General features: G+C 40.4%; 1 protein-coding gene across 1 annotated transcript; it reads left to right on the top strand.

The window, feature by feature from the left end:
- The first annotated feature begins 685 nt into the window (after positions 1–685).
- Positions 686–15,108, top strand: pdlim1 (PDZ and LIM domain 1 (elfin)). The gene is given in 7 exon segments (NM_001140222.1): positions 686–920; positions 1,970–2,121; positions 6,202–6,286; positions 6,995–7,182; positions 7,479–7,591; positions 8,082–8,196; positions 14,310–15,108. Coding segments are annotated over 7 exon segments (933 nt in total). The 5' UTR covers positions 686–827; the 3' UTR covers positions 14,497–15,108.
- The last annotated feature ends 1,634 nt before the right edge of the window (positions 15,109–16,742 follow it).

The following is a 16,742-nucleotide window of genomic DNA, read 5'->3' as shown; positions in this document are numbered from 1 at the left end:
TATATCTGGAGTATTTCTCCTGTCTTATCCAGTGTCCTGTGTGAATTTAAGTATGCTCTAACCCCTAACCCTAATCCGTAGCCTAGCTAATGTTAGCCAGCTAGCTAATTTAGCGTTAGCCACCTAGCTAACGTAAGCAACAACAAATTGGAAAAATTAACATTCCATCCATTTTGCAAATTCGGAACATATTGTATGTTTTTCAAATTTGTAACATATGTAACATCATACGAATTGTAAGAACAAATGAATAATACCATACAAAAAGTAATATATCATAAGGAGCGTATCGGATTTTCATACAGAATAATACGAAATTCTCTGACACCAGGTTGGCTGTGAAGGCCCTACATTAATTTGCTTGTCTCCTATCTAACTCCTATAATAGAATTGTTGTCACATTGTTATTATTTACCATTCGTTTTGCAATGCATATTAAAAAATAGAGAATTTAGGCCTACACACACAATGGGACGATTCAGTTTTGTCGGCTGTAGCCTACTTTATGGAGCAAATGGCAGGAATTCAAGGTTTGGGAGCGGCACATTCCACATCCTGGGAAATGGGTCTTCCATAAATGGTAAGCTTGCATATAATATGGTGACGTAACGGTACATCCTTGAACTAACATAGGAAATCGATCTTATCAGAGTGAAAACATCTAAAACTATTCGCTCCGCTTTGCCACGGGAACCGCCTCTTTGCTTCTAGCTACACAATAGCCTCATCGAAGTTTGTTCACACATGTCATATTTGTCAGGACAAACAAAGGCTGTCTAAGAATTATACTTTTTTAAGCTCGGATTCGGTAAATTTGGAAGTAGGCTATGCCTCTACGAGTTGTCGTGCAAGGTCCTGGACCTTGGGGATTCCGTCTAGTTGGTGGGAAGGATTTTGAACAACCTTTGACTATCTCGCGGGTAAGTGTTGTTTCAGAGAGTCTGTCACTTTTTATAATCTTATTTTTTACAATGTAACCGCATCTGGCCTTGTCCGGTGGCGGAACGTTCACTTGCTGACTCGAACACACCTTTTCCGTGAGGCACGAGGGGAAGTTCACGTTCTCGCTGCTGTAAAGAACAATATTTTAATTACCTCACCAATAATCTATTTCCATTTGAGGGTCAGGAGAAAGTGACTTTTCGGGTCATTATGCCAGATGGCCATTCAATAAAACGGAATTGACTCTAAACAGCCTTTTCAGAGAAACTAGCTTCACCGTTTGTGTTTTGCAAAGTGTGCTACCATGTGCTACTGTTAAATTCGTCCATGAATTGGCCTAGTCTAGTTTTAGATGACAATCTTCCATTGTTTGGCCAATACATCCATCCAAGTCTGTATAGGTCTATGCGTTGTTTAGTTTATCTAGAGAGCATTAACAACCAATTATATAGTGTTATTTTCTCAGACATGGGCCTACAGTACAGCACATTTTGTGGTGGGTATGCAAGACCACATCCCTTGAGACAGTGTTTCACCTACATTGTCTTAGGTGGGGCACTGAACCTCACTCTGTCTTCACCAACATAACATTTGCCCACAATGTTTAGCCCTCCAACATTTTCCCAGAAGTACATATTGAGGAAAAACTGGCAAGGTGTATTGAGGGTTTCGGTGCAAATGAACCTTTTGAAGTGTTGTAGATGTAACTGAATGAATGACTGCCATACACACTCTTTGACGACAAACTATATTGTTAAGTGTGTTTGAAGCTGATTCTTGTTATTTGTTAAATTTCTTTAAGACCTCCCTTTCAATCCTTAGTCACCATCATACTTTTCTAGTGTTACTAATCCTTTCTGTCAACTGAGACTGCACCCATATTTACCACATAACAACCTGCCATGGGACACTCAAGAGTTTAGCCAAAATATCCTTGTCCTCCTGAAATGTCATAGAAGAATCCCCAGATTACTCGGTCCCAAATGTGATAAGAAAGTTGAATATGTTGATGTACTGAATATTTCAGATCACCCCTGGCAGTAAGGCTGCCCAGGCCAATCTGAGTGTCGGTGATCAGATCCTGGCCATTGATGGCGAACCCACTGAGAGCATGACTCACCTGCAGGCACAGAACAAGATCAAGGGCTGCCTAGAGGAAATGATCCTCTCTATCGACAGGTAGGGAGGGAGTTGCAGTTTTCCATAGACTCGGATGGGTTCAAAAAGCACTGAGTCATGGAACAATTCAGCAAATATGCACAAAAGTAGAGTATCTCTGACACCTGATGTGGTTATATGTAAGGGATACTAAATTGTATGGTTCAAATGGTGAGGGGGGGGGGGCAAGGACGTTGGATTTGTTTGTCTGAGGTTAAACGCCCACACCAGTAGAAATTCACTTTTCCGAGCTGAAAGACGATGGCCAGAGCTTACCCATGATGTTGCACAACAATTTAACTCATTGTTTTAGTCAAAGTAGGACATATTTGAGCTTGAAGTGATAAACTGCCCACTTCGTGTGAATGTGGTGTCTCTTCCTGTGATATGACATACAAATTCTTTTCAGCTTACGTTTTGTTTCAGGGCTGGGTTTTATTTGAATGTTACCACACACCCGCATGGCATTGTTTATTAATCAGAAACAGCTGAAAAGTTATTCCTCTTCGTGACAGAGATGAGCCAAACTGCCGCGTGTCCACTTGGCCGCCTGAGCCATGGAGCAAATTTAAATATTTTTGCACCTCAGCTTTTTTCCCTCCTGAAAATCACCATAATCCATTGGTTAATTTGTCAATATTCACTTATTTTTTTAACTAGTCAGTATAAAAAAAAAGATTTAAAAAAAGGTGTCTGTGTGTATATACACTACCGTTCAAAAGTTTGGGGTCACTTAGAAATGTCCTTGTTTTTGAAAGAAAAGCAACAACAAAATCCATTAAAATAATATCAAATTGATCAGAAATACAGTGTAGACATTGTTAATGTTGTAAATGACTTTGGTAGCTGGAACTGCAGATTTTTTATGGAATATCTACGTAGGCGTACAGAGGCCCATTATCAGCAACCATCACTCCTGTGTTCCAATGGCACGTTGTGTTAGCTAATCCAAGTTAATCATCTTAAAAGGCTAATTGATCATTAGAAAACCCTTTTGCAATTGTTAGCACAGCTGAAAACTGGATCATCAGCATTTGTGGGTTTGATTACAGGCTCAAAATGGCCAGAAACAAATATTTTTCTTCTGGAGCTCATCAGTCTAGTCTTGTTCTGAGAAATGAAGGCTATTCCATGCGAGAAATTGCCAAGAAACTGAAGATCTCATACAACGCTGTGTACTACTCCCTTCACAGAACAGCGCAAACTGGCTCTAACCAGATTAGGAAGACTGGGAGGCCCAGGTGCACATTTGAGCAAAAGGACAAGTACATTAGTGTTTAGTTTGAGAAACAGACACCTCACAAGTCCTCAACAGGCAGATTCATTAAATAGTACCCGCAAAACACCAGTCTCAATGTCAACAGTGAAGAGGCGACTCCGGGATGCTGGCATTCTAGGCAGAGTTGCAAAGAAAAAGCCATATCTCAGACGGGCCAATAAAAAGATAAGATGGGCAAAAGAACAGACACTGGACAGAGGAAGATCGAAAAAAAAAGTGTTGGACAGACATCTAAGTTTGAGGTGTTCGGATCACAAAGAAGAACTTTCGTGAGATGCTGGAGGAGTGCTTGACGCTATCTGTCAAGCATGGTGGAGGCAATGTTATGGTCTGGGGGTGCTTTGGCAATGGTAAAGTGGGAGATTTGTACAGGGTAAAGGGGACCTTGAAGGAAGGCTCTCACTCCATTTTGCAACGCAATGCCATACCCTGTGGACGGCGTGTAATTGGAGCCAATTTCCTCCTACAACAGCACAATGACCCAAAGCACAGCTCCAAACTATGCAAGAACTATTTTGGGAAGAAGCAGTCAGCTGGTATTCTGTCTATAATGGAGTGGCCAGCACAGTCACCGGATCTCAACCCTCTTGAGCTGTTGATGGAGCAGCTTGAGCGTATGGTATATAAGAAGTGCCCATCAAGCCAATCCAACTTGTGGGAGGTGCTTCAGGAAGCATGGGGTTAAATCTCTTCAGATTACCTCAACAAATTGACAACTAGAATGCCAAAGGTCTGCAAGGCTGTAATTGCTGCAAATGGAGGATTCTTTGACAAAAGTAAAGTTTGATGGACACTTATTTCTATTAAAAATCATTATTTTTAACCTTGTTAATGTCTTGACTATATTTCCTATTCATTTTGCAACTCATGTATGTTTTCATAGAAATGTCCATGTTTTCCAAGTGACCCCAAACTTCTGTGTGTGTACATACAGTGCATTTGGAAAGTATTCAGACCCATTGACTTTTTCAGAATTTTGTTACGTTACCCAAGAAGGGCCTTAGTCAGGGAGGTAACCAAGAACCCGCTGGTCACTCTGACAGAGCTCCAGAGTTCCTCTGTGGAGATGGTTGTCCTTCTGGAAGATTCTCCCATCTCTGCAGCAATCACCAATCAGGACTTTATGGTCGAGTGGCCTGACGGAAGCCACTCTTCAGTAAAAAGCACATGACAACACGCTTGCAGTTTGCCAAACGGCACCTGAAGGACTCTCACACCATGAGAAACAAGATTCTCAAGTCTGACGAAACCAAGATCGCTGTACATAAATTGAAAAATCTTTCTTTTCTATTGTTATTGACTGTACATTTTATGTGTAACTGTGTTGTTTTTGTTGCACTGCTTTGCTTTTTCTTGGCCAGGTCGCAGTTGTAAATGAGAACTTGTTCTCAACTGGCCTACCTGGTGAAATAAAATAAATTGAACTCTTTGGCCTGAATCAAGACAAGTCTCTGAATGTTCTTGAGTGGCCCAGCCAGAGCCCGGACTCGATCGAACATCTCTGGAGAGACCTGAAAATAGCTGTGCAGTGGCACACCCCATTCAACCTGACCGAGCTTGAGAGGATCTGCAGAGAAGAATGGGAGAAACTCCCCAAATACAGGAGTGCCAAGCTTGTAGCGTCATACCCACCAAGACTTGAGGCTGTAATTGCTGCCAAAGGTGCTTCAACAAAGTACTGATTAAAGGGTCTGAATACTTATGTATATTCTGAACTTTATTTTTCTAAAACCAGTTTTTGCTTTGTCACTATGGGATATTGTTTGTAGATATGAGGGAAACATTTTTTAAATCAATTTTAGAAGAAGGTTCTAACATAACAAAATGTGGAATAAGTCAAGGGGTCTGAATTCTTTCCGAAGGCATTGTAGAGACTGGTGTTATTTCCGTTATTTTTATTAGTTGCAAACATTTCTAAAAACCTGTTTTTGCTTTGTCGTTTATGGGGTATTGTGTGTAGATTGAGTATAACATGGTTAAATTAATTTTAGAATAAGTTTGTAATAATGTGGGAAAAGTCAAGGGGTCTGAATACTTTCCGAATGCGCTGTATAGTTGGTTACATGTCAATTGCGGCGTGCATGATCATGAACAAAGTCATTGTAGCCTGTCAATTCACTTCCCTGTGAGAACCATGAGCACGGGCTGACTTGACTTTCCTACCAATGGCCAAAGCCTGCCAGCAGCCTGCCTACCAATGGTTGTGAAGTCAAAGTTAGGCCAGGTCATTCTTCGGAGGTGGAACTGTGTGTGTTGATGTACCAACTTGGGCAGGACACTTGATGTGAGTGGTGCTTTCCTTTAAGGGGCAATCTGTGTTTTCTACATACTTTTTCAGTTAATGATTATATATATATATATATATATATATATGCCATTGATTCTTGAAGAATATAACTTTTATAAGTGCCTCCATGAGCTTAGATCTGTCTAACCACCCCAGAACACAAAATATAAGCTTGTTTTACTTCCGTTTGTAAATTATGTAATTTTATGTATGTATGTATGGTTTAATGTTGGACATTGATATCATGGATGGACAGTCCTTGCATTCATAGCTCTGTATATTAATTTAAGACTGGCTACATTTCTCCAACCCATCCCTTTAGCTTTTTACCAAAATGGTGGTGGGGTGTCGCTTTGTTTTGAACTGCAGATTACCCCTATAAAATATGTTCTTTAGAAATGGTTGTTGTCCAATCAACAGGTTCTGAGGCCTGCTCTGTACATCTTTGTATTCTCTTTTGGGAATTTCATGTTTATTGCATGTCTGAATATTTTTTTTTATTGCAAGTTTGTGTATTGTCTTTGACTCTTTTTAGATCAGAAACTAAAATCTGGTCACCGCTCTCTTCTGAGGATGGAAAGACCAACCCTTACAAGATGAATCTTGCATCTGAGCCGCAGGTGTGTCTGTCTTTATATCCTACTTCGCTCATACCAAAGATATTAGGAAATGAGGCATTCATAAGGTGACTTCGAGGTATGTCCCTGCTCTGTCATGGCGTATTAACTGGAAAATCCCTTACTCACAGATAGGAAAGGGTCCAGTATCTGCAATCTTTCACATCCCCACTGCACAAACAAAGGCTTGGGTTTTGATACTGCAAACCATGAGGTCGTTGTTTACTTCCCAACAGGAGATCTCCTAGGAGACCATGGTTTTATCAGCCAAGCTCTGACGTAAGACTCGGTTCCTGCCTAGTGAATGGGAAATTGAGGCCAAAGTGTGAATTAATGTAGGAAGCGTGTGATTTGTCAGTCCTCCACAGCTTTCAGGGATGTGTCACGAGCATAGTGCATTTTGGTCGCAGAATACATAGAAAATATGTTTTGCGCATTTATTATTTTTTTTCACTTGAGCTTTTAATGCTTTGCACGTCACTGTATTTTGTCTTAGTCGGCCCTGTGTTTACCTGTTATTATGAAGGACGTACCGAAATAACCTTTTGACTATGCTATTCTTTACCTCCATCCACATATTAGTCAAGTAACTGTCATACTGTTTCTATCAAGGCATGTGTGAGAGATGGCATTGAAAGTATTTATATTTGTAATATAACTGATTTTTGTCCAGTACTCATTACTTTATCGCTGGCTACACCCACCTTGCAGGAGGTGAAACCCATAGGTTCCGCCCACAACAGGAGCGCCCTGCCATTCGCTGGGTTTGGCCCCAAGGTGGTAACCAATCAGTACAACAACCCTGCCGGTCTGTACTCCTCCGAGAACATCAAGGACTTTAACACGGCCGTGGATGACGTGAAAACCATTGCCACTGCTGCTAACGAGCCCAGCAACATGTAAGGATCTATCCCAGCTGGTTGCAATAATGTCATTGCATCTGTTACTCGCTGGGTATCATTCTTCAATTTACGATGTCTTACTAGAGCAGAATGTACTGCATTTTCACTTGTTAAATGCTTACAGGATGTGTTTGTTACATGTCAAACTCGACCTCAGCTGTGGCCCAAGGAAACATAGCAATGTTTTGAGGCCCTATCATTTGTTTGTGCTCGATTTGACCTCACCTTTGTACTATACGACTCATTGTATGTAAACTGGCATTGATTTGAAGTGTGTTCATTTGTTTTTGCAGCCCAACAGTGGCAGACTCGGAGGTCTACAAAATGCTGCAGGAAAACCAAGAGGCTGATGAGCCTCCTCGACAGTCCGCTTCATTCAAGGTGCTGCAGGAGATTCTGGAGTCAGGTACTTATTCACACATGTATGCAGTTGATATTTATGTGGTGTTTAAGCAATGTGGCGTTTACTTCAACATGGGTTTGTAATGCAACCATTTTGGGTTGCATCACATGTGTTGCGCATCCATTTGGGTTGGATTATAACCCTGCATAAATTGCCACCGTTGCAATGATGTTGCAACATTTAGAGACTGATAAATGAGTGCCTGTTTTGACACTAGCACTTATGTTTCGCATTATCCAACTGGGTTATAACTTTGTCATGCTTGGAGTTTTAACATTGTTATTGGCAATTATTTTTGAATAGATTTGGTTCAGCTAAGTAGTGTTTAAATGATCATTTTGATTCTATAGTTGGTAAGACTGGTGACACAATGTATTTTATCTCTGTGTGACACGAAGAGCCTTTGCTATATTTTACAAGGTTTTCCAAATATTTAATGGCAATTGGTAAGTGGCTTAACAAACCACGATGGGATGTCTCCTCTTGATTGCAGATCCTGATAAGCCCTCTGGGTTTAGGAGTGTGAAAGCACCCGCCGCAAAAATGGTCTCAACAGTGGGAAATGCAAACAAGTTACCAATCTGTGACAAATGTGGATCAGGGATTGTGTAAGTACAGCATATGATTATTCAAACAGTTGTGAACTTTGCATTTTGCTCACAGTGATTTGATGAGGAGATCCACACTTACTCTGATACGATTTATGAATACAGGCCCAGTCTCATAGGCTACGTTAACACAGGCAGACTAATTCCGATGGCATATTTGATACCTATAGTATTTTTTCCCCAGAATGTATAAACAGCAAAAAACACATAGAATCTGATCTTTTGAGTTCTGATGTATTCCGCATTTGTGGTTCTCAATCCTGATAGTTACGATATGCGACCTCAATCTGGATGAACAGATCAGATTTTTAATTTTTTTTTGCTCTGGTGTTGATTTGCACATGACCTACCATTAACATGACAAGCATCCAAAAAATGAAAAGGTGGCTGAATTTTCTGGATGCCTCTTCAATAGCTTAACAATCTTACCTTCTGCGCATGTATGGGATTCTCTACTCCACGCACACATTTATTTACCTCGCTGCTGCTCCCTGCACTGCCGCTTTCCCCTCCCTCGCCGATGATCAGACGTCTTTGTCTACAAACTTCGACGTGTTGTACGAACGGCATGATCGACGTGTTGTACAAACGGCATGATCGACGTGTTGTTTGACGAACTTCTTTGTTCATTGTAACAGTAGGCCATTACAAACATAAGCAGGACACCGAAAGGCAGTGGAAGTAGCAATTTAAAAAGAATTTCAGGTTGGGAGTTATATGCCGCTATCTAGGCAGCAAATCAAACATACGCAGGACACAGATGGGCTACCCTGGTGAATTGTAATATGCTGTCCATCAAAACATAGTGTTGCATGGTCATTGAGAAGCGAAATATCAGTTGATGGTTTAAAAGACGATTTTAATATAGATATATATTTATTTATTTTATAATTATTTATTTTATTTTTTTGCCCCAATGTAATGTGTAGACTGCATCCTGCTTATGTTTGTGCTGCTTTAATATCCTAATTACAACAGACAGAAGGTTGAAGCTAACAATCATGAGCTTTATTAAAGCTCATGGTCTTTGCGTGTCAAAAAATATACACGTCAAATAACACAATTCCATTGTAGAATGTTGTGTGCGCTGAATTTGCACGTGCAAGCCAAGTGCCACCATTACGATCGCAAATAATAAGGCATTATTTGTTCGACTGAATTTGAAAACGTCTGTGTGAGCATTTGAAATTAGATCAGGATCAAAAATGTTTGCAAATATCTTTGATACAGATGTTATAAGCAACTTCTGGGGTAACTAGTTAGGTTTAGCTTGGGACCTAGCTAGCGCCAATGCAACCAGCCTGAAAACAATGAACAGTAGAAAATGCAGGAATTTTCAATATTCTTAGCAATGATTTAGGAATCCATATGTGTAAGTATTAGCTAGGTAGCCACTTGTTCTCCTATTGAAATAAGCCTGCTACTTAACCCTGTTGCCCAAAACTAACGTTATAAGCAGCCAGCTAGCTTCATCTGACTACTATGGCTTGACCGGGTTATGTGTTGTGACGCTAGCCAAAATAAGGATTAGCCACCATAGTGGAATTTGCGGTTCCGCCTTTAAAATAAGTCTCTCTTTGAAAGTGATGCAGAAGGTTTCAATTGGTGAAATCATGCCATATTTATACTTGATGTTAAACATGTTTGGAATGTGGAGCAACTGGTCCCGTGTGGCTCAGTTGGTAGAGCATGGTGTTTGCAACGCCAGGGTTGTGGGTTCGATTCCCACGGGGGACCAGTACGGAGAAAAAAATGTATGAAATGTATGCATTCACTACTGTAAGTCGCTCTGGATAAGAGCGTCTGCTAAATGACTAAAATGTAAATGGGGTATCGGTCTACTCGGTGACACCCAGAGAACACAACTGCGAAGAGTTTGAGGAAATATTAGCGTTGTAGGTCTTATTGTGGGACTTTGACTGTGGGAAATCACCTCTCCAGTCAGCGTATTGACGTTCATATTGCACTGTACAGCCTTACCCCATTTAATTGATCCCCAATCGTTAGGCATTAGCCTACTCAGTACCCAAGTGCTTTTTTCCCCAAAAAAAACTCAGTTATCAGGCTCCAAAACATCCACGTTGTATTGTTTTTCCTCTGGAATCGTGTTCAATACACATAGTAGGTTGACTGGTACAATATATGTGGCTCAATTCACAGTGGTTTCAGAGTCCCGCAATAAGAGCTATGACGCTAAAGTTCTCTGGGTGTCACAGAGTAGACCGATACCCCATGTAATTGATCCACAATCCATAGGTAAGGCTTTACAGTGAAGTAAGTATGCCCCCAATGCAAGTCTAAAGTTTAATACGGTGGTCACCAACCGACTTGTCGATCTCCAAGGCATTTCTAGTCGATCGCCAAACATTTCTGTAAAAAAAAACAACAACGATAAAGCCTTGTGTTCCTATTTTTTTGTATTCGTCTCGGGCTGTTGTTGGTAGGTGCAACCAATTCAGCTGCCCTGCGCGCCGGGTAGACAAACGGCTGCCATTTCATGTGTCTGAAGGTACAAACTCTGCATTCCCGGTAGGCCTGGAGAGGAAATGAAGTGCACTAGGCTACCGCTGGCCAATCAGATTGCTCAGATGACGGAGTCTGCAGTAACGTAGCAGGCGTAGAAGAAAGCTACGGCAAAATTGATACTTTGAGATTTCAAAACTTTTAAAAACATGACTAGAGAGAGACTCAACGAATACAACAAAGAGCTGCTGTTTAAGTTCTTACTCAGCACTGTCAACACTTTGTATTCAACACTTTTATAAGCCATAAAATGCGCGTTCTTCCTATTTCCACTCAGTGCTACAACAAGAAGTGCAGCAGTAATGAGTAGAAAAGTGTATCTATAGGCGTTGTTGTTATTATTAGCGGCTTGGGTCTTTTTTAATATCAAGGAATATTTCACTTTCTCTGTTCATAGGAGTAACAGAATAATGCGGTACGATTCGAGTTTCGACATCAGCTGGAAGACAGTGTCCCTTTTTGGTCAGTGTCAGTGGAGGAAAGGGAGAGCGGATGGATGTTGAGAGACGGACCCTCAGTCTGCTGCGCTCTCCCTCCACTGAGACTGACCATCAGATGCAGGCACCATCAGCCCAGTAAAATAAAAAGCGAATTAACAAGTAATACAACAATGGATCTATTACCGGTGTGATTATATAGCCTACCTCAAATGTTGATGTGTTGGCAGGTAAATTAAAGCAAAGCCAGTATGCAGTGATAATGTATTGGGCCTATAGCTTACTGCTCAAACCTCATTACTACAGTACTGTTTTTAATTGGTTAATGTTGCGTAGACTTACATTTTTTAAGTCATGTTAATAAAAAAAACAGAGCGGTAGATCTCAGCTTGCATTTTGACTCAACGTGATCTTGACTCAGAAAAGGTTGCTGACCACTGATCTAATACATCCAGTGTGATTTCAGCAGATTTTTGTCAAATGAACAAACTGTCTTTTTGTTGAATTTAAGGACATTCCAACCTCGTGATCGATTCTATTATGGCATGATTCCACTATTTGTATTATTTGCATGACTTTCATTGAGAGACCTTTTTTATTTTGAAGGTGAAGCGCAAATTCCACCATTGTGGCTAATCCTTATTGTGGCTAGCATCACATAGGTGGGTCCGACCACCATTAATCAAACAAGAACTGTCTTATAAGTTAGGGGTGTTTTTTAGATGACACTTAGCTAGCTAACCATAGCTACTGAAACAGATTGTTCTTCCCCAAAAACATAGCAAAATGACATTGTTTGCATCCATCAGCTAGCTAGATATTTTACGACCAGCACTGTCTCTAAAGCTTGGAAGTGTGTCTGCGTTCGTGCGGCATAGGCACCTTTACCAGCGTCATAGCATGCGTATCGTTGTGACATATGACCGACGAGTGATAGTGTAATCAATGTGTAATAACTGTCAAATTAATGAACGTGTTACATTATTGTGACGTGCAGTCATATTCGCGTCCTGATTGGGCAACAAGCTTATTTGACACGTCAAATAGTGTTATTTGACACAACATTGTTATTTGACGTACTTTTTTGACACGCAAAGACCCAAACGGCGTTCCATAGTAATTACCTCTGGCCCTCTGTGTGGCCTTTATCACATGTAAAATTGAATGGCAAAGCTGTAAAACATTAGCCTAAATATAAACAAACTTAGTGAATACCATTTGTGTTTTAATATGAGGGTTTCAGCATGAAATATCATTTAGTTTTTTTACACTTAGTCAAATAAATTGTCAATATGTCTTGAATTTGCTATTTTTCATTATTTAGGCTATTTTCTCTTGAACCAAATGGTCTATCCACTAGGAACTAATTGGCTACATTGACACGGATATAAACAAAGAATACTATATATGAATACCTTTTGACGTTATTAAAGTATAAATTACCACAGTTTCTATAGATTGTCATGTTTTACCTGTTAATTACTGAAGATTCCGATTGAACTTTTGTAAATTAGTGGTACCTTTGCCACCCTAGTCGCATGAGAAACAGTGTGGACAGTCAGAAGAAAAAAAAATTGTACATAAAAATTCTGCATTGGGTTCCTAGGATGGCTGTGTAAAGGCAGCCTCAGTTGTTACACTAAGATGAAATACTGTATCTTAGTCTTTTACTTTTTTTCCTTATTTGTCTCAATTTTTTTTTTTTAATTGAATGTCACAGGAGAAGTGTTTTGTGTCACATGTCAATTAAATTGGCTGATATACAGCCATGCTGTGAGCATGCTGCCAACAGCTGTGTACTTCAGGTGTTGTTAACACTTGGTAATAAAGTATTAAGACTTAAAGGGCAATTCCGCCACGTTTCAACCTCCTATTCATTATCTACAGCACCAAACCAGTGTCTGTATATGTGAAAACAGCGGGGGTTTTTCTATTATCTGTGGTTGAAAAGACAAGGTCACAGGGTAGGATTAAAAGTAAGAAAATCTGCAACGAGTTTCTAGCAAGAGGGAGGGTGTTTTCTGTCACCGCAAATCTGTGTTTGAAAATCACTGTTTTTAAAATGTTTAAACTTTTGATTTCATCGGGTATAACTCTTTAACTAGATTTTCTTTCCCTACAAAACGTACAAATACGCCGTATTCGCATATGTCAGAGGAGGACGGCTCATAATAATGGCTGGAATGGAGCGAATGGAATTGGAAACGCATGTGTTTGACTTATTTGATACCATTCCGCTCCAGCCATTAACACATGCCTGTCCTCGCCAATTAATGTGGCACCAACCTCCTGTGGCATATGTAGACGCTGGTATTGTCCTGGACATAATTAAAATTAGGTTGAAAAGTGGTGGAGTTACCCTTTTTTAAGAGATGCTCTAAGTGTGCTTGGACATACCAACTCTGTGACCTCCACGGTGGATTGGGTGGCAAGATGAGGTGTTTTGTCTATCATGATGAGAGAAGATGGAACAGTGTTAGAGGTGTGTGTGTGTGTGGAAAACCTACATCTCAGTTTCTAATTGTCTTACTATTTTTTTTTGCTTCTAGGGACACTTGCAGTTTTACTTTACTATCTTCCTACAAAGGCAGAAATGGTTCTGTTTTTAGAATGTATTTTAGACAATTTGTCTAACAATTTAGATGTACGTTATAAAGAGGGTATGAAATGTTATCTCCTTATGCTCTATACATTATAAGTCGCTACATAGATGTTTATAAGCAGTTATTAAAGCCTATGACATTCATAGAGCATTATGACAAAGCCTGTAAAATGAGTTATGCCTTATGTGCAAAGCTCATTAGGAAATATTATGTTCTTGTCAAGGGGTATATTCAAATTCCCCTGCGCACCCTCTAACACATGTAACTCTGTCTTGCACACCAAACATGATTGTAGAACCCCCTCATGACACAAATTCCCAATGAGCTTTTTATTTTGGGCATTAAGACTTTGCTACATGGGATATTATGCTGCCTGCTCATAATGCTTAATGAATGTTAGGTGCTAAGAGGTGCTCATAAATATCTACGTAATGCATTATAACTGGGCGAATAATGCATTATGAAGAGTGGTTTTCATAGGAAGTTTTACAGATTTTTGATTTATTTTACCTAACCTTTTTAGTTTGATTTTCTTCTTTCCCAAACTCAGAGGGATGGTTGTCAAGTTGCGGGACAAGTTTCGTCACCCCGAGTGCTACACCTGCTCCAATTGTGACGTCAACCTGAAACAGAAGGGACATTTCTTCGTGGAGGACCAGATCTACTGCGAGAAACATGCACGCGAGCGAGTGACTCCACCCGAAGGCTATGACGTGGTCACAGTCTTCCCCAAGTAGAGCTGTCTCGTTGAACACTGCACATGACCACATTAGTGTCTCCAAGACTCCGTGAAAACCATCCCCAAGACATTCCAGCGGTTTTAAAGATGTCACATTCTAGACTGTAAAATGGTATATTGTTTTATGCCTGGATAATGTTACTACCAGGCACGACATGTTACGCTTCAATCAAGGTTTGCTATTCGTCAAATGATAATTTGCACATTATGCGTATACATTTAGGAACCAAAGAAGGCTATGAATTGGTTGTTTACATGGTGTAGTCTGGGTTCAACCAATCTCTAAGAGGAATCCAAAACATTTGTATTTTTAATCAGTAGACTAATGTTTTGGGTTTCTGTTTTTACCATAAATCTTTCACAAACATGCTTTGACCACGGATAGTCAAGGGACGGGCAGTAGCTACTTCACTTGGGTTTGACTTTATCATGGTGGTTAGATCCAGGCTACTGGTGGCCCTGCTTCTGGGTGGATGTTCATAAACAAAAACTCTCTAACAAAATGATTGCTGAGCTCCATCTTTTCGTCGTTAAAAATGCTGTATTGGTGTTCCAAATTACTCTTGTCAATATAATTATTATGACTTAATAAATGTTTTCTCAAACAATGTTTCTTTGTTTAGTTAGTTAATCAAGTTATCTGCATAAAGGTTGGGTTTTAAGGACGATTAACGTTCTTCGCGGCTGTCTTTTTTCAGTATTGGTAAAAGTGCGCTCGGCGTTATTTCAACATGCAACGGAGCAACATGTCTTGCTGTAGCCTCTTCAGGCACCCAAAGAGCAAAAAGAAGACCATTGAGGATGGAGACAAGAAGATGAATTGGATGACCAAAAAGGATGGCGTAAGAGTCTGATCGAGGAGAAGTTGAGGGCCCATGGAGACCAAGAGAGACTTCTTGCCTTGGGGCACCAGGGGTTGGCACTGTGAGCAGGGTAGAGAGGAGACACTCGGAGCCCCTCCAGGACCTCTAGGCCAGGGAGCTCATTAGAGGCGTTTAGAATGAGATTGCGCTTCTCCTGGATGGATGGGTGGGAGTCTTCCCACCCCTGGGGCTACCTGCCCTTTGGACCCAGCAGGAGATGGCACTGCCCTGGTAAGTAGGCCCATATATGCTTCAAACTTCAGTTTTGTTTTAACGCCCGTAAAGTACTGTACGGTAATTGACCATTTTCGTCCCTGTCACTCTGCTGGTCAGGCGCCGTGTCTTCATGTTATTCTGGTTTGGGGCACCACCTGCTGTTTTGCATGGTGACCAGCAGAGTGGAGAGCTGGATGCTAGTGGTGACCCTGCTGCTCTACGTCTTTAATCTACGCTCTCGCCGAGGAGTCTTTCTAGTTTCAAGCATTACCACCTTTCATGAGACCAGCTATTATGTTTGATGTTATACAGTATTACAAATGACAAGTGACACCCTGCCCTACGGGCAATAAAACATTGGATCTGATGAATTAGATTCAATACAATTTTGTTTTAAGGAATACAACCAGTCTTCAACTCAATAACCCCCCCCCCCCCCAAAGCACACATGATACTAATAAACTGTTCTCAACATCCCATGTAATTTGAATTATTTTGGTTATTGTACTCAACTGTCAATTTGTCTAAAATGTCACCATATGAGTGAATGTTTAATGTGCACCGATGAATAATTTGGTTGCAAATAAAATTGGGGTATTGTAAATAATTGTAAGGCTACTCAAGGGTCCACCGTGTGTGACCGGACACAGTAAAATCATTTGGTTGCAGTTACTGCCTCCCTTACATTATAGAAGACCCGCTTTCGCCAAAGAAGTATAGTTACTATTGTGATGCATAGCCTAATTGCCATGGTAATTTTGAATGTTTAGTCAATTAGCATTATGGGTAATGTAGAGGTTCTACAGTTTCCAAATTGTCCTACAAATGCGTAGGCCTACATCATATGCATTGTGACAGAACAGTATCCCATGGAATACTGAAACATTCCCAACACAAAAACACAGCGGAATATAAAGTGGCCAATGGCAGGACGTGCTTATTTTGAGTTTAAATTAGGGAAATCTGAAAATTGTAGGAGATTCCCCAACAGTTAAGTGGTTTACGGTAAACAACATGTACAGGCGGTAAATCTTTGGAAATTAGTAATTTGATTAAATGCCATTCCCACTTCCTGCAAATCAAAAATGTGTATCTGTTTTGGTTTGTTTTTATTTGGGTAATATCTGTTATACCCTCATTCTACGTGTCATGCCACTAAGAACTA

Source organism: Salmo salar, chromosome 18, assembly GCF_965601325.2.
Source record: "Salmo salar chromosome 18, fSalSal1, whole genome shotgun sequence".
Lineage (NCBI taxonomy): Eukaryota > Metazoa > Chordata > Actinopteri > Salmoniformes > Salmonidae > Salmo > Salmo salar.
This window is presented reverse-complemented; position numbering and strand designations above follow the sequence as displayed.